We start from the raw sequence: 18,611 nt of genomic DNA, 5'->3' as shown, positions 1-18,611 counted from the left end.
CTAAAAAAAGATATCTTTTATTCTCTTACCTCCAGACCGCTACTTCTCAAGCTCAGCCATGCAAATGAAATCCCTGGGGAGATGGCAAACTGTTCCCTCTCCTGTTGTGCCTGACGGTCCGTATTTCTGATGAACAAACACTGTGCTACAGCTTGGGCACTATAAACTAGCTAACTAGCTGATCAGTGCTTGTTTTTCCTTAAGTTTTATTTTTCATTAATTTGAAAGGCAGAGTTACAGAGAGAAGAGGAAAGATGGAGAGAGAGAGAGAATGAATCTTCCATATGCTGGCCCACTCCCCAAATGGCCGCAAAGGCTGGGGTTGGGCTAAGCCAAAGCCAGGAGCTTCCTCTGGGCTTCCCACATGGGTGCAGGGCCCAGGACGTGGGCCATCCTCTGCTGCTTTCTCAGGTGCATTAGCAAGGAGCTGGGTCAGAAGTGGAGCAGCGGGAGTCTAACTGGGGCCCATACTGGATGCCAGCACTGCAGGCAGAATCTAAACTTTCCAGACCACAGCACTGGCCTCTAATACAATTATTATTATTTTCTAAAAGCTTTATTTATTTATTTCAGAGGTAGAGTTACAGACAGTGAGAAGGAGAGACAGAGAGAGAGGTCTTCCATCCACTGGTTCACTCCCTAAATGGCTGCAATGGCCGGAGTTGAGCTGGTCTGAAGCCAGGAGTCAGGATCTTCTTCCAGGTTTCCCACACGGGTGCAGGAGCCCAGGCACTTGGGCCATCTTCCACTGCTTTCCTAGGCCGTTACAGAGAGCTGGATCGGAAGTGGAGCAGCCAGGGCTAGAACTGGTGCTCATAGGGGATGCTGGCGCCACAGGCGGAGGATTAACCTACTGCGCGACAGCATCGGCCCCAACACAATTATTTGTAATAAACAAAGTTTCATTTTGGTTGAACAGATTTGCATACACATATCTACCGCAGTGTCCTCCCTCCCTCTCACAATGACACTGAAGGAATAATCAAGGCACACACTGAAGGGGACAGGAAGGGCAGGAAAGGTCAAGGGACGGGTGCTTGCCAATGTTTTGGAAATAGAGGCTGGAGATGGTGAGTGACTTGGCAAAGAAAGCTGCAACCCAGGTACCTGCACTGGAAGTCACCCCACAGGGCAATGAGAGGTGGACCCCTGCCCGCTCATCCAAGAGGCCAAGTGACAGAGACTTGCACTTTGCGGGAAAACAGGGATGAAGCGGAACTCTCCCCAGCGCCCTACGCCACTAGCAGCAAGACTGCCGATGAGAGGCCCCTGGACACTCACCTCTGCATGCCGGGGGCGGGCTCCACCCAGCACCCCGGAGTTAGGCCCCGCGGGTGCCAACCCTGCCAAGGGCGGGGCCTATCCACAGGCTGTGCAGCCTCACTCTTTGTAAGCAGACAGCCAAGTGCTGTCAGACCTCTGAGGAAAAATTCAACGTGGAAGTCTGAAAACAAGGACAAAAAGAACCAGGAAGAAGCAGAGAATACAAACACCCAAGAAAACATCAGGAGGGGCTGGTGCTGTGGCGCAGCGTGCTGAGCCGTCGCCTGCAGCGCCAGCATCCCGAGTGGGCGCCAGTTATTCCCTGCTGCTCCACTTCTGAACCAGCATATGGGATACTGACACCGCACACCGCAGGTGGAGGCTTAACCCAACATGCCATAGTGCTGGCCCCATAACACTGTTTCTATGAAGTTCAGAAACAATAAAAACCAAACCACAGACCACCCCCCCCCCCCCACCAGCAAATGCACACACATGACAACATTTTAAAAGCAACAGAACGATGACCACTTCAGGCCGTGCCTCCTGCTGGCGGGAGAATGTGGGGGTCTGACGCAAGCTTTTGCACTGCTTCAGCTCTCGGTCAGGTGGGGGCTCCGGGGCACTCTGCTCTCTCATGATGGCGCACCTGCTACACTCTTTCAAAGAAAAAGTTCACAGAGGATCTGACCCCATGGCATAATAGGTTAAGCCTCCTCCTGTGGCGCCAGCATCCCATGTGGGTGCCAGTTCAAGTCCTAGCTGCTCCACTTCCAATCCAGCTCCTTGCTAATGACCTGGGAATGCAGTGGAAGATGGCCCAAGTGTTTGGGCCCCTGCACCATGTGGGAGACCCGGAAGAAGCTCCTGGTCCCTGGCTTTGGATCAGCCCAGCTCCAGCGGCTGCCATTTGCCAAGCGAACCAGTGGATGGAAGATTTCTCTTGTTTGCCTCTCCCTCTGCCTCTCAAATAAATAAAAAATTAAAAAAAGAAAAAAAAGTTCACAGAAAAATAGTAAAGAAGATAAGCTTGTTTTGGTGCCAAAATTTGAAGTCTACACATACTTTTTCCATGGTACACATTTCTAAGAGTTTTCTGAATCCTTTGTAAGTGTATGTGTGCATCTACAGTTTATCTTCTTCTTCTTCTTTTTTTTTTTTTTTAATTTGAGAGTTACAGACAGAAAGGTCTTCCATCTACTGGTTCACTCCCCAAATGGTTGCAACAGCTGGAGCTAGGCCAGTCAGGAGCCAGGAGTTTCTCCCAGGTCTCCCACACAGGTGCAAAGGCCCAGGGAGTTGGGATGCTGGCACTGCAGGAGGAAGCTCAGCTATACCACAGCGCCAGCCCCTATCTTTTTAAAGACAGAAAAGTCAAAACAAAAAGGAAGGCCGGTGCCACAGCTCACTTGGCTAATCCTCCGCCTGCGGCACCGGCACCCCGGGTTCTAGTCCTGGTCAGGGCGCCAGATTCTGTCCCGGTTGCTCCTCTTCCAGTCCAGCTCTCTGCTGTGGCCAGGGAAGGCAGTGGAGGATGGCCCAAGTGCTTGGGCCCTGCACCCCATGGGAGACCAGGAGAAGCACTTGGCTCCTGCCTTCGGGGGTGAACCAATGGAAAGGAAGACCTTTCTCTATGTCTCTCTCTCACAGTCTAACTTTGCTTATCAAAACAAAAAACCAAAAACCAAAACAAAACCAAAAAAAAAAACCCCAAAAACCAAAAAGGAAGAAGGAACTCGCCTTCTATGCATCTTCTCTAAAGAAGCTGCTGGACGTTTTCCACAGGAGAGCTACACCCAGAGGAGGCAGCGGAGCGGGCCAACCACAGGAGAGCTACACAGACGAGGCAGCGGAGCGGGCCAACCACAGGAGAGCTACACCCGGACGAGGCAGCGGAGCGGGCCAACCACAGGAGAGCTACACCCGGACGAGGCAGCGGAGCGAGCCAACCACAGGAGAGCTACACCCGGACGAGGCAGCGGAGCGGGCCAACCACAGGAGAGCTACACCCGGACGAGGCAGCGGAGCGGGCCAACCACAGGAGAGCTACACAGACGAGGCAGCGGAGCGGGCCAACCACAGGAGAGCTACACCCGGACGAGGCAGCGGAGCGAGCCAACCACAGGAGAGCTACACCCGGACGAGGCAGCGGAGCGGGCCAACCACAGGAGAGCTACACAGACGAGGCAGCGGAGCGGGCCAACCACAGGAGAGCTACACAGACGAGGCAGCGGAGCGAGCCAACCACAGGAGAGCTACACCCGGACGAGGCAGCGGAGCGGGCCAACCACAGGAGAGCTACACCCGGACGAGGCAGCGGAGCGGGCCAACCACAGGAGAGCTACACCCGGACGAGGCAGCGGAGCGAGCCAACCACAGGAGAGCTACACCCGGACGAGGCAGCGGAGCGAGCCAACCACAGGAGAGCTACACCCGGACGAGGCAGCGGAGCGAGCCAACCACAGGAGAGCTACACCCGGACGAGGCAGCGGAGCGGGCCAACCACAGGAGAGCTACACAGACGAGGCAGCGGAGCGGGCCAACCACAGGAGAGCTACACAGACGAGGCAGCGGAGCGAGCCAACCACAGGAGAGCTACACCCGGACGAGGCAGCGGAGCGGGCCAACCACAGGAGAGCTACACCCGGACGAGGCAGCGGAGCGGGCCAACCACAGGAGAGCTACACCCGGACGAGGCAGCGGAGCGAGCCAACCACAGGAGAGCTACACCCGGACGAGGCAGCGGAGCGAGCCAACCACAGGAGAGCTACACCCGGACGAGGCAGCGGAGCGGGCCAACCACAGGAGAGCTACACCCGGACGAGGCAGCGGAGCGGGCCAACCACAGAGGCAACTGGAGGGAACCTGCGCTCCAGGAAGGAGCTTGGCTGTTCTGCCAACCTCACCTCCACACCTACAAATGCCTTTTCATGGCTGGCACTCAATCAAAACTCGACAAGCCCAGAACAGAAGTGCAGTCCAAGGAAGCTGCAGAGCAAAGTGTGGTGGGCGGGACAACTAGCAGGGGATGCCACCAAGGTCAAAAGCAGAGGCAGTTCCCGAGGGTTTGCAGAAAACTCAGGTCATAACAGAGTCTGCAGGTGAACTGAGAGATTGGTAAAGACTAGAAAAAGGACCCAAAGAGGCAATTTCTAGTGCCGCAGAGGAAAAGCGTTTACTTACTCTCTGCTGCTGCTTCTGTCTTCAATCGCCCACACTAAGCCCGCTCCCTGCTTCTCCCTAGCAGATGGCAGGTGACCCTTTGACGTTAACTCTCACTGCTTTTCCCTGTAGAGATGCCCGCCTGTTGCTGTTCCTTGAACACACCAACCAGCCCCCTTCCAGCCCTCCCTCCAGCAGAGGCACTACGTGGGCCCCTCTCACCTCTTCTCATCTCCATTCCAGTGCCGGTTTCTGGGAGGGGCCTCACCACACGGCAGTCCTGCCCCACGCCCACTTCTCTGTTTTCCCCTCAGCATTTGTCCCTTTCTCATCTACAACTGATGTGCTGCGCCTGCTGCACACTATCTGTTCTTCAACTAAGCGTTGAGCTTCAGTTTTGTCTGTCTTGTTCCCGTCAATGTCCAAGTCTCCAACAGTACTTGGCACTTTCAGGCACCTGAATAAATCAGACATCTTCACTTGTCCCAGTGCACAAACTCTGCTGGTTGCTGCTAACAGCCAGCGAGTCAGGCCACCACTGCTCCACCCGGCTCCTCCTCCCTGGGCAGCACAGCCACCTGCTGAAGTGTAGGGGGCACTCAAGCCTCACATTTCACCCTACAACGGAGTCGCCCGTGGACGTGAGAAACATCTTGGCTGACGTCACTCACAAGGTCTGGAGCGTGATGAGTCAGTCCAGGCTTTCCCACATTCCAAGACGCTCCCACCATCTCTTTGGGCAGAGGCAATGTCCCATTCCAAATCACTAATTTTATTGTCGGTTTCAGATGTTTTTAAGCACTTTATAATATTTCATTGGCAAAGAAAATAAAGCCTGTCTATGTTTTAGGTGATCTGACAGAGCTACACACTGTGTAACAATGATCACGATCCAATCACCACATCCCTCACCACCTGAGCTGAAACAGGGGCAACGTGAGACATCTCTGCCCAACGCCATCTCAAGTTACTGAGAATCCCCCCAGACATGAGAGATGAGAAAGTGCCCTTAGTCACTGATGAACCAGGACAGCTCCTGTGAGGCCTGCTTCCATGGAACCAGGCATCTGTGCCCCAAGTCAGACTCCACCTTCTCCAGCGTTATAAAGGATCAATTCAAACTGACAACATTTCCCACCCCGGGGTAACAGTGGCCTTTGATCCTGGAATCTGTCATGAGGGATGAAGCTGAGAACGACAGGGTGGCCAGCCCTCCCCCTGGGGCTCACTCAGACATCGACGGCTGACAGGCAGTCCCCATGGCTGTCAGAGTGCCCTTGTCCCCACACCTTCAAAGAGAGCAGCCTTTCGTCCAAACCTTTCTAAACAAACCGAGGGTGGTGGTGGTGCGCTGTGGTGCAGTGAATTAAGCCACTGCTTGGGACGCCCCCACGCCCAGTTGGAGCACCAGCTGGAGTCCCAGCGCCCCTCTGCTTCTGACTCCCGCTAGTGCACACCGTGGGAGGAAGCCTGAGTCCTTGCCACCCAGCTGTTGGGAGCCATTTGGGGAGTGAACCAGAGAACGGAAGATTTCTTTCTACCTTTCTGTCATTCTGCCTTTCAAATAACTAAGTAAGTAAATCCTCGGAAACGGAAAAGCCCCAACTCAAATCCTCGTCCCCAAATGCTGCAGAGCCAACTTCTGGTTATCACTCAGTGTCTCTGGTTGGAAAATGTCTATTTGTCTGGAAGCAGTTTGTGGAAGTTGCAAAGTGTTGGAAATCTTAAAGTAACCCGCATGGCTGTATGCAATGTCCCAGCTGTGCTTCCCCTTCCCACAGAAGCACAGACAGCACACACATCTGCAGAGAATCCCAGCAGGCAACTGTGGCGCACACCCAGATGGCCACGGGACACAGGCTCAGACCACGGAGTCCTCTTTCCCTTCACTACTCTGAACAACAGTCCAGCCAGAAGAGCAAAAGCACCAAAGTAACAGCCTGCTCTGCACGTCCTGTGCCGCTGCCCACGGTGACCTCCGACCCAGACCCGGCCCTGAGCACTGGCACTGGGCGGTGCGGGCAGAGACCACTAGCACAGCTGCGGGCAGACACTTTCTTCAAGGTTTATTAATTTATTTGAAAGTCAGAGTTACACAGAGTGAGTGGAGAGAGCAGGTGAGAAAGAGAGGGAGGGAGGGAGAGAGATAGAGGAGAGGGAGGGAGGATGATCCATCCACTGGGCCAGTGCTAGGCCAGGTTGAAGCCAGGAGCCAGGAGCTTCACCCACGTGGGTGGCAGGGGCCCAAACATTTGGGCCATCTTCTGCTGCTTTTGCCAGGCCATTAGCAGGGAGCTGGATCAGAAGTGGAACAGCCGGGACATGAAGAGGTGTCCATATGGGGTGCTGGTGTTACAGGGAGCTGGCAGCTTTACCTGCTATGCCACAATGCCAGCCCCAGTAATACCATTTTGTAAAAGTCTACTTTGGGGGGGCCGGCAATGTAGCACAGTAGGTAAAGCTGACGCCTGTAACGCTGGCATCCATTATGTTTCAACACCCAGCTACTCCACTTCTCAGTCAGCTCCCTGCTAACGCTCCTGGAAAAGCAGTGGAAGATGGCTTGGGCCCCTGTACCTACGTGGGAAACCAGGAAGAAGCTCCTTTTTCCTGGCTTTGTCCTGGCCCAGCCCTGGCTGTTGCAGCCATTTGGGGAGTGAACCAGCAGATGAAAGATTCGGTGTCTCTTCCTATGTGTAACTCTTTCAAATAAGTAAATCTTTAAAAAAATGTTTTTTTTTTTTTTTTTTTCAGAACGTATTTGATGAGAGGTTCATCTTACGCTTCTTAAGCTAGCATTTATCTTTTTTCTTCACAAGTTAAAGAAATGTAATGATCCTATTATTTTGTATGGCTTTACCTCCCCTTCACTTCCTTCTCCACTACTGAGACGTTGGAGCCTTCAGAGAGGCTGATGGGAGAGCCGGGGAGGCTACGGCTCCTCCCTGAGACAGGGACAGCTGCCTGCCAGGTCGGCCCGGCCACACTGGTAGGGCCTGGCTGCTGAACAGCACACCAGGCCACACTCAGCTGGCCAATCAGTACCATTAGCATCTCAAATTGACCGACAGCTATCCGTATGCCATAGTGGGCACACGTGCAAACCGGAGGAAGAGGACACCCTGTGCAGGGCTGCGAAGTAACCAACTCAGCAGCGTCCCTGGGATACGGGACAACTCCCTCAGGGACTGGGACCAGGGCATGGTTGTCAAAACAGCCTGGCGAACGGTGGTCATGGCCACCCATACCCCAGGTGATGGAAGCTGGGCCCCACCCCACTGAAGACAACTTGGAAATGCCTGAACCTTCCGTTTTGGCTCCGTATCCGACCTGGCACGCGAGGGACGCTGCTGCTCCCAGGTTTAAGCAGCCAGGCGGTGGTGTTTTCCCTGCAGAGCTGCAGGAAATGGCCTTAGAGAACCGGCTGTTTCTGCTTGGCTTTGTCATGCCTGCGTATGGTTCAAAACGCTCGTCTCCGGGTCACCAGCAGCAGCTTCAGAGGCACGCCACTCTGAGACGCGGTAAGCACAATGCTACCCCACCCAATTCTGTACGCGGTTACTTCAAAGACCTGCCGGCACCTAAGAGCGGTAGTCCTGGCTCCCGGTGACATGTCACCACGGCTGGCCGGCTTTACCTTGGGATTGGTTCGCTGCTGCAGTCTCCTCTCCTCCCGCTCTCTCTGGAGCCGCTCAAACTCTTCCCTGATCTCAGCCGGAGCTCTCCTCCTTTCCACGACCTGCGGGCAGAGTCAAGGAGACAGCTGAGGACCCGGGCCGTGAGGAAGAGGCACGCAGAGCTGAGACCACTGGTGCGGCTGTCCCGCGGTGCCCAGGGTCTGGCCGTGCCCTTCTCCAGGACCTCGGCGATGTCGGGGGACCACGACAGCTTTTCCCCCACCAGGCGAGGACCCACCTTCTGGTCATCCTGAGTTCGGGTTTTCCTTCAGCTCCCCAGAAAGACTGAAACAACGTTTCTTTTATGTTAAATAACTAACTTCTCTCTGAAGTTGCGAGACTCTTACAAAGAAAGCATCACCTTAAATCTCGGAGTTTAAATTTCCTGGTGAGTCCCAGATAACAAATATTAAATGTGAAAGGCAGGCAGGCAGCTCTCTGCGGCATCCTGCAGTCAGCCTAGGGAATGCCGTCAGCCTAGGGACGGACTCCAGCTTCTCGGACCCAGGGCCCTGAGCGGCTTGGGGGTGCGTCCTCCCGACAGGACGTGGCTCAAACCAGAGGATGGCAGCTGTACTCCAGCAGGACGACACCCAGCTAGCCAGCAGCAGACCAGGTAAAGCTCAGAGCTGCACCACTGTGGCTTGTCACTCAGGCCAGATTCCAGAGGGGTGGACAAACACAAGGACACCGCCCTCTGTGGTGCCCGAAGGTTCTGCTCACCCGCGAGTAGACCCTTCTCGCACCATGACCAAAGTCATGAGCTGCACGAGGCGGAAAAGCCTGAAACAGCCCCTGTGTTAGTGGGAGGAACACCGAGAAGTCTTGAGTTGCTGCTGAGAGAACCTAAAAAGGAGGGTGACGTGAGGACAAAGTATCCTGGAAATCTCAAGTTTTAAAATTGTTTTTAAGAAATCAATGTAAGCCGGCACCGCGGCTCACTAGGCTAATCCTCCACATTGCGGTGCTGGCACACCGGGTTCTAGTCCCGGTCGGGGCGCCGGATTCTGTCCTGGTTGCCCCTCTTCCAGGCCAGCACTCTGCTGTGGCCAGGGAATGCAGTGGAGGATGGCCCAAGACCGTGGGCCCTGCACCCCATGGGAGACCAGGATAAGTACCTGGCTCCTGCCATTGGATCAGCGCGGTGTGCCGGCTGCAGCGGCCATTGGAGGGTGAACCAACGGCAAAAAAGGAAGACCTTTCTCTCTCTCTCTCTCTCTCACTGTCCACTCTGTCAAAAAAAAAAAATGTGTCTCATAGGTTAGCATTTAATTTTTCTCTCTCTAAAAGTCCTCTGAGCATGTGTGTATGTGTGTGCGCGTGTATATATATATATATATATATATGCTTGTGCATTCTTATGGTTTGTATATAAATGTGAGATTGCAGGCTTTGGGCAACTAGTCTAGCCCAAAGTCTAGCTAGTCTAGCCAAAAGAACTGAGAAATTTTTAACACTACTCTCAGAAGTTAAACAGAAAATAAAACACCATTTTTCCCTCTAATAATGCAACATAAAAGTAATTACTAAAAAGAGGGAGGTGGTTCTTTTACAGGAAGTTTTAAAATAAAAAGATTGTTGAAGTCATCTAAGAACAAACTGAAAGTCCTAAATGGTGCAACTGTGACAGCTCTGTGACCTCAACGGGTAGTGCACGTGCACCACCCAGGCTTGAGAACATGAAGGGCACGGGCACCTGCTCCTCTAATCACTCCTCTCAGCCCGAGTGAAAGTCAGTTCTGCAAAGTTTCCATTACGTTCTGTCTCTGGTCAGCCTCTCCCTTCATAAGAAAATGAAAATAAGAGCTTCAGGACATTGTAGGTAAACTATCTGATTTAACTTTTAAGAACCCTATCCCCCCTCAAATGATTTAAAATACTTGAGAATCATTCATGACTTTAAATCTGATCCAGTGGACCTGTGACTGTGGAGTCTGTGACCAGTGGACGACCCATCGCCAGGGATAGGAGGGTCTGGCAGTGAGATGCTGAGGGCTACACAGACAGCCCAGAGCAGTCGGTGGTTCTAGCCCGGGCGAGGGGATTTCATACTTGAGTTCTGTACTCAACAGGATGCTGGCTTTAAAAATGCAGATCAGAAAACACACCGGTGACAAAAACAGATCTCATACATTACCATTTTCCCATAAACCAATTTGTAAGGTTGTAGGAATTAGAATTTTGGATTTGAACCCTACAGAAAATAAAAAACCTAGAAGTGTCAGGCTCCAAGGACGCTATAGCAGGAAGAGATTTGTTTTCGGGAATTCTGGCTATTCAACCTTTGTGGATGGAATTATAGCAGCAAGCTACTCTCTCTGCGCTACCCTGTGATGAGCTCCAGAGGATAGTAGACCACTCCACCTCTGGTCACACCTGATTCAAGTTCTGCAAACAGCTGGTGCGGCAGCTCAGCTAACTGCCAAGCCAAAGTGTGGGCGGCCCCCTAGAGGGAAGAGCTGTGCTGGGCATGTCTGCTTCTCAGTCCCCACTGGCCCCTGCCACCCACGATGACCTCTACCCTTCCCTGCCCGGAATCACGGTGCTGCAGAGTGCAACAGGATCAAGCCAACTGTGACACCAAACTCTTCCCATCTCAGCAGCCCTCAGAGAGAAGCACTCAGGACTACGGCACTCAAAACTGCATTTTTCTTGGGAACTACTACACAAGTGCCAGGCTCTCATGAGCAGAGTGCATCCTGCACTGCCCAGGAAATACTCAGGTGCCTGTTCACCTGTTCCACTCACCAGCTGGGTGGATCCCTACTCTACCAGAAGACTGAACACAGAAGGTGGATTGAGATCTCTGGCAGCGAGAGGGCACAAGCAGAGACGACAGAAACCTAGGTCCCAGCTCCAGTGTGAACTGTGGCCTCCCGGAGACGCGGGCAGGCCCGGCACCCTCTAGGACTGTAACGAGGGGGTTTAAGCCACCCAATTCCTAACATGTCAGAGACCTAAAAACGCTATGATTCTAACTACTCAACTTTTTATTTTGGAATATTTTTATAAAATTGTTTAGAACTTTACAAAAGTTGAAAGACAGTATACTAAGTTCTGGTGTATTCTCTGTCCAGTTTCCAAGGTTGACGCCTCACACAACCTTGGAACATTTGTCAAATCTAAGGAACCAACATTAGTATCGGCTCTGTTAACTATGTGCAGTTTTGGATTCCACCAGCTTTCTCACTAACACCCTTTTCTGTGCCAAGATCCAACCCAAGGCACCACGCTGCACTTAGCATTGAGTCTACTCTGCTCTGTGACGGTTCTAAGCCTTTCCTAGTCTCTCGTGAGCTTGGCTACATCAGTCTGTAACAGAGACTGACTTTCTCAGACGTGGTGAGACTGAGGTCAGAGCCAGGGAAGAGTGAAACATGGCTCACGTGAAGGACTGCACTGTGGGTGACCCGGGCCAAAGATGCAACTCTCAATAACTCAGAACCGCAAAGTGGTATCTGCAGGGGATCTGAGTTGCATGGTCTCCACTCACTGGCCATCCATCACCAGAGTCAGCACTGTCAATCCCCCCCCAGCTCAAAGCTGGATTCGCGCCATTCTGAGGAAAAGGCTAATTTGATGGGGACTTCTGTGCAAGTACAACTAACTCCAGGAGCTAAAATGGCTGATGCTTCAGGGTGAGAATGATTACATCTCATTCCTTTAGAATTCTGCTGGAGAGCAACAACGTTTCTTGAAGTTTCAAAATAAAAGGAGTGAAAACTTACCCAGTGACTGAAGTGGATGCGATGCAATCTAAAGAAGCCCCAACATCATCTCCAAGGTCCACCAAGAAAATGGGAGTGGACACCCTGCTGCCCTGGGGGGTGACCTCCATGCCTGGGAGCCCTGAGACCCTTGACTAGAGGCATCGCAGACCCTCAAGACACGAACCCTGCCCTCCACCCTTCACTCGCTGCCCGGGTGGTCAGCCTAATAAACAGGTGGCAAATGGACCCCTTCAACAACCGGGAACCAGCAACGGCCTCCTCCCCAGAGCGAAGGCGACTACCACGGTTGGGAAACTCCGTCCCGCTGCAGGACCCACACAATGGCTGGAGCTCACTCAGACTTCTCCTTTGCAGCAGGAATGACGGGTTCAATCTTCCTACTCTATCTTAAGCATGATATGTCTGAACAAATGTCTAGGGAGGCATCTTTGTATAGTCTTCTTGAGGCATTTTTAGCCTGCAGTGAAAGGTTATTATCAATATGGGGGAAAAGAAGAGCCAATTCTGAACCATGAGAACTTTATTTCTTTACATTATGAAAAATTATGAATATAAAGTTTACCCACTCACCACCTGGGACTGCCTGCCTCTCTCTCTCTCTCTCTCTCTCTCTCTCTCTCTCTCTCTCTATATATATATATATACACACACACATTTTTTTTTTTAATCACTACTGAATGTGTGGCTTTGCTTTTCTTCTAATGAGATGATAGGGTTTGGCAGCAGGAAACCACGCAATATGGTTTTTCCAGAAGACCTCACTGCTCCAGTAGAGATGGGATAATGCTGCTGGGTACTAAAAACCTCGACTCTGAAACGGGGTTATGTAACGGGCACTGACAGCCTTCAGCAACACTGACTGCTGCCTTGGAAAACTGCAACCAGCCTACATCTTAAAAAAGCAAGGGAGCTTTAAAATGGTGTATTAACTTGTGAAGAGAAATTAGTAAATTTAAAAGGATTTTATTTCCCTTAATGAATGAAAGAAAGCTAAGCTCTCAGGCTCAACACTTAGCTACAATGAACTCACGTGACATGAGGCACTGCTACTCCCAACAAACCGCAGGCCAGCTGCCTACTGCAGCCGGGCAGGACATGCAGATGGGTGAGGAGCTGGATGCAACACAGCAGGGAGAGGTGGGACTGGGACAGCTGGACCCTCAGCAGAGCCTGAGGGGCGGGGGCTCAGTTAGCTCATTGTTGCCTGAAGCCTTTGGAAGGTTTTCATGCAAGAACCACGACCGGCACATCTGCTTAAGATTGGACACCTAAAAAACTTCTAGGGGAACCTTACCCAATGATGATAAAAAACAAAACGAAACCTCAATGAGAATTAATTCAATGTTATTAGTCTACCTAAATTTTCTGAGCATCAGAACCCAGCTTCTATAATGAAATTAAATAGTAACACCGATATGCTCCTGCAGCAATCTAGAGGTTTACAGCTAATTTTCACTTTCATTCCTCACTCGCTCCTCCTGTCTTCATTTTCAGTAACGCCGTGGAAGCACGTCACAGCCAGATGACCTGCTCAAGGCTCTGCCAGCGTCAGAGGCAGAGGGCCACCTCTCTCACAGCACCGTATGCTCTGTCGCACGGTGTCCGACAACGCTCTAACACACAGTGGTGTATCACAACGGGAAGGGACGTCACTGTCACCTTGCGGTTTTCCTGTCTTCCCTACTTCTACCTCGCTCACACGAATAACACATTCCCAGCAGAAACATTCCCCAGGGACTCACTAGTAACTCAGGGCGAGAGGCCTCGCTGTGGAGGGGGCGGGAGGGACCCTTGAAGAACTCATCTCCATCATCCGCCGGGCCTACCTGTCATGCTCACCCCCACCCCTGGGGCTAAGAATCAGTGGTAGGGTCCACCCCTCTGTCTTCTCCCATGACAGGTTAAACAGAAAGGCCGGGCAGACTCACCGGAGTTCAAAGAATTACAAAGCGTCAGAGCCAAGTCTAAAGCTCAACATCTGAAACTAAACTTCCAGGCGAGGAAGGGGACTGATGTGTCTCACATGGTCACGTGGTCTCAGGGCCATGCCCACGGGCTGCTGTGCTGTAGCTGACTGACTTTTCTGGGACATCTCACGTGCAGTTTCTCTTACCTCCCATCCTTCCATTTCCAGTCCTTTCTTCCCATATATGTCATAGATGGCCCGGGTTTGCGGGTCACTAAGCACTGCAATTAGAAAACCAGCATGTTCACAAAGTGCAAAGCCCACCTCCGTTCTCTGCAAGCACCGACAACAGTGTTTGAAGGGAAGCCCACCTCTTCCCTGTCCAGTCATAATCTTCCTAGAGATCTCTTCATTTCTTTTCACTTATTTTTTCTTTCTCTCTTTTCTTTCCTTCAAGAATTATTTATTTGAAAGGCAGCGTTACAGAAAGAGGGGAAGGGTGGAAGGAGAGAGAGAGATCTTCAATCCACTGGATCACTCCCCAAATGACCATAATGGCCAGAACTGGGCCAGGGCGAAGCCTAGAACTCCATCTGGGTCTCTCACGTAGGTAGCAGGGGCCCAAGCACTCGGGCCATCTTCCACTGCTTTCCCAGACACATTAGCAAGGAAGTGAATTGGAAGTTGAATAGCCAGCACTTGAACTGGCGCTCATATAGGATGCTGGCATCACAGGCAGTGGCTTAACCTGCTGTGCCACAACAAGGACTGGCCCTTTTCTTTTCTTTTTTAAAGATTTGTTTGTTTATTTGAACGGAAGAGCTACAGAGAGGCAAAGGCAGAGAGAGAGGTCTTCCACCTGCTGGTTCACTCCCCCAGATGGCCACAACGGCCAGAACTCTGACCTTCTTCATTTCTATGCATCTTCCGTAACTGGTTTTCCGATCGAACAAGAGAAGTCGGGTCTCCCCGTGCCAAGTGCTTCGTATCTGAAAGAAGCTGCGCTGGCTCTTCAATCACTAAATCCCAGTTGTTTTTAAAACAGTTGAGTAACTTTCTGCCACCCTGTAGGAAGCATACTGGTTTGAAAGAATTGATTCCAAGGGCTGGCATTGTGGCAGAGTGGGTCAAGCCTCTGCTGGCATCTCATGTGCACTGGTTCAAGTCCTGGCTGCTCCACTTCTGATCCAGCTCCCTGATATCGTGCCCGGGAAAGCAGCACCCTGCCACCCACAGGGAAGGCCCAGAAGGAGTTCCAGGCTCCTGTCTCCAGCCTGGCCCAGTCCTGGCCGTTGCAGCCATTTGGGGAATAAACTAGTGGATAAGTTCTACTCTAACTCTGCCTTTCAAATAAATAATCTTTTTTTTTTTTTTTTTTTAAAGTTCATTCTAGTTCCTAAAGCTCAACGTAAAACTAGGATAGGTTTTGATATTATAAAAATATTATTCACTTTACAGTTTAGCCTGTGTACATTTTTCTGGTACACTTCTATCTGTAAATCATTTAAGAAACAGCTCTCACAACATTGTTGCCACATGTCCTAAAGTAGATCAGAAAAAAACCTCTCAGAAAGGCTGGCAAGGTATCAAGGGGCATTCAAATCAAAACCAAATGTCACGCCTAGCGGCGCCGGCACACCGGGTTCTAGTCCCGGTCGGGGCGCCGGATTCTGTCCCGGTTGCCCCTCTTCCAGGCCAGCCCTCTGCTGTGGCCAGGGAGTGCAGTGGAGGATGACCCAGGTGCTTGGGCCCTGCACCCCATGGGAGACCAGGAAAAGCACCTGGCTCCTGGCTCCTGCCATCGGATCAGCGCGGTGCGCCGGCCGCAGCGCGCCGGCCGCGGCGGCCATTGGAGGGTGAACCAACGGCAAAGGAAGACCTTTCTCTCTGTCTCTCTCTCTCACTGTCCACTCTGCCTGTCAAAAAAAAAAAAAAACCAAATGTCAGGGAGCCCAGGCGTCGCTGTCTCCTTCCTCCACTCCGCCAAGCTCTGTTCCACACCCTGGCATTGCCCTTCCCCAGGGAGTTCTCAGGCATTTTTAGGTCTAATTAGAAAATGATGTAAATGATTCCATCTATATTCAAATCTAATGGGGAACCAAGAAATGCTGGGGCTGTTGCTGTGGCACAGGTTAAGCCACACCCTGCAGGACCTGCATCCCATATGGGTGCTAGTTCGAGTCCTGGCTGCTCCACTTCCAATTCAGCTCCTTGCTAATGCGCCTAGGAAAGCAACAGAGGATGGCCCAGGTGCTTGAGCCCTTGTACCCATGTGGAAAACCTGGAAGAAGCTCCTGCCTCCTGGCTTTGGCCTGGCACAGCCCTAGCTGTTGCAGCCATTTAGAGTGAACCAGCAGATGGAAGATCTCTTTCTGTAACTCTACCTTTCAAATAAAAAAATAAATCTTAGAGAGAAAGAGAGAGAGAGAAAGAGAAAGAGAGAGAGAAAGAAAGAGAGAGAGAGAGAGAGAGAGAGAGAGAAAGAAAGAGAGAGAAAGAGAGAAAGAAAGAGAGAGAAAGAGAGAGAGAAAGAGAGAAAGAGAGAGAAAGAGAGAGAGAGAGAAAGAGAGAGAGAGAGAGAGAAAGAGAGAAAGAGAGAAAGAGAGAAAGAGAGAGAGAGAGAAAGAGAGAGAGAAAGAGAGAGAAAGAGAGAGAAAGAGAGAGAAAGAGAGAGAAAGAGAGAGAAAGAGAGAGAAAGAGAGAGAAAGAGAGAAAGAGAGAGAGAGAAAGAGAGAAAGAGAGAAAGAGAGAAAGAGAGAAAGAGAGAAAGAGAGAAAGAGAGAAAGAGAGAAAGAGAGAAAGAAAGAAAGAAAGAAAGAAAGAAAGAAAGAAAGAAATGCTGACCCCTGGGAAACATGGAAGCCAAACTGCCAGAGTCAGTCTCTGATTTAACAAGGAGTCATTTGTTCTCCACTTTACGTGCGTCTCCCTGCAGGCCAAGCCAGGGCCAGCACCCTGCTGCACCCCTACAGGCAGTGGTCAGGCTTCCTGCTGACTCTTCCATGAATCTCCAAAATGATACAAGTGAGCTATTTGGATAACAGTAAAATCAGATAGACTACAATAAAAGAAACAGACTTGGGCACATAAGTGGTCTGAACAGTTAAATCTTACAACGACAGCTCACATTTCTCACATACTATGGACTTTTACTGGTCATTCAAACCCAACTTTTTGGTAAAGCTATAAAATGAACTACATCATATACTAGTGTGTCTACAGCAAGAAGTTCCTATAATTTGAAAAGAAAGATATTTTAAAATTTTTGGTCTAATTAAGGGACAAATCACCAAATGGTTCTGGAATGAATACTTTAAGAGTGATTTAATAGATTTCTAATTTTTATTCTTGAAACTGTGGTAAAATATACATAATATAATACTTGCCCATTTTACCATTTCAAAGTGTACAACTCAGTAGCATTAATAAAGTCACAATGCTGCATAACCATCATTAATTCTCCATTTCTAGACCTTGTCATCATCACAAGCAGAAACTGCACTCCCTAGTGGCTTTTATATTTATTTTATAAACATATCACAAAATTTTCTTTCTGATATACCTAAGTATACAATTTTCAATTACTTGGTTCTATCGCCTATTAACATTCTTAACATCATTTCTTTTTCTTTTTGGTTAGAACCTTTCTTTAATTGAATGCTACAGAACCAATAAAAATCACTTTTGAATGAAAAAATGTCTTTGTTTCTTCTCACAAAAAAGAGAACAAAGAAAGCTCCGCTGTAACGATCAGCCTTTTACCTTTAGAAGAAAACTGGTAAACGATTTAAAACCGGAGCGTCCCCCTGCAGTTCAGGCCTGGCCTATTCCGTCACAGGACTCTCATTTTCTACTTACTGGACACATATTGATTTCCAAAGCAAAATACTACCTTTCAAAGGACCCGTCAGGAGAAAGCACTGACCTAACCAGCTCTGCTACACGCCTCTAAGGACTCTCTCTTTCTATTCTCTACAAATCAAGTCTCTTAAAAATCGAGTATCTGCTACAAGGGTTCCTCCAAAGCCGAGCCCTCCCCTGACCTTCATAGGCCTGGTGGACAAGGTTAAACAGCCGCTCTGCTTGCGACTTGAGCTCTGGATCTCGGTGCTTGTCTGGATGGTAAAGCATACACAGCCTCCGGTAGGCAGCTTTCAGCTCTTCAGAAGAGGCCTAAAGAAGGAAAAAGGCAGTTAGGACCGAAGATGCTACTCACACATGATCAGGACCCAAAGCAGCCCGGGGAGCCTGGGGAAGGGGACCTGCCAGCCACATCGCGGCGTGTTTGCCGTCTGCGTCCGGGACACAATGCAGTCATGTTATAACTTCACGCGGCCTCTTTCCCATCGCTAATGAAGTGACCGGTTATGTGCACAACAGCGACCAGTCTGCCGCAAGTGCTGTTACCGGATCGGATGGAAGCGTGAGAACCTATCCTGGCTCGTCGTGCCCTGAGCTGAAACTACACTGTCAGACTGGTTTACCCTTTAACTTCAGCTATCTGACATAAACAATGCAAGGCCCTCCCAACAGGGAATATGGGCAGCAAGGAGGAAACTGTGCAACCGGCATGACAGCCATTCGATCCACCTTGGACAAGGGACACCACAAACATCGATCCTGAAAAACAATCAGAAACCTGCAAAACCCTCACACATCTCTGCTGCAACCTCCAGTTCCACAGGGCAGCGTGTCAAGTGGCAAAACTGCTTCCCCAACCTCGCCTCCAAAAAAGCCCAGCACACAGACCCGGCAAGTCTCCCCAGCAGCTGCTCTGAAGGGAGGGCCCGTGATCAGCCATGTGGGCTGCAGAGGCATGGTCCCAGGGCCCCGGTGAGGACGCGTCAGCTCCTGGAAGGTGGCTCCCCGAGG

The 18,611-nt window shown here is 50.8% G+C and overlaps 1 protein-coding gene across 1 annotated transcript in view; it reads right to left on the bottom strand.

The window, feature by feature from the left end:
* The window catches only part of DNAJC11 (DnaJ heat shock protein family (Hsp40) member C11), a 64,075-nt gene that overhangs the window by 24,273 nt on the left and 21,191 nt on the right, over window positions 1–18,611 (bottom strand). The window contains exons 2-4 of the mRNA XM_008265984.5: window positions 17,783–17,912; window positions 13,947–14,020; window positions 8,063–8,164 (exon numbers count right to left, since the gene is read on the bottom strand). Of these exons, the coding sequence (XP_008264206.3) occupies window positions 8,063–8,164; window positions 13,947–14,020; window positions 17,783–17,912 (306 nt within the window). The remainder of the gene's footprint in view (window positions 1–8,062; window positions 8,165–13,946; window positions 14,021–17,782; window positions 17,913–18,611) is intronic.

The sequence above is a fragment of the Oryctolagus cuniculus genome, chromosome 7 (genome assembly GCF_051225735.1).
Source record: "Oryctolagus cuniculus isolate XC-2025 breed Fujian yellow rabbit chromosome 7, ASM5122573v1, whole genome shotgun sequence".
NCBI classification, from domain to species: Eukaryota; Metazoa; Chordata; class Mammalia; order Lagomorpha; family Leporidae; genus Oryctolagus; species Oryctolagus cuniculus.
The sequence above is the reverse complement of the archived record's forward strand: the minus strand, read 5'-3'. Positions and strand labels throughout refer to the sequence as shown.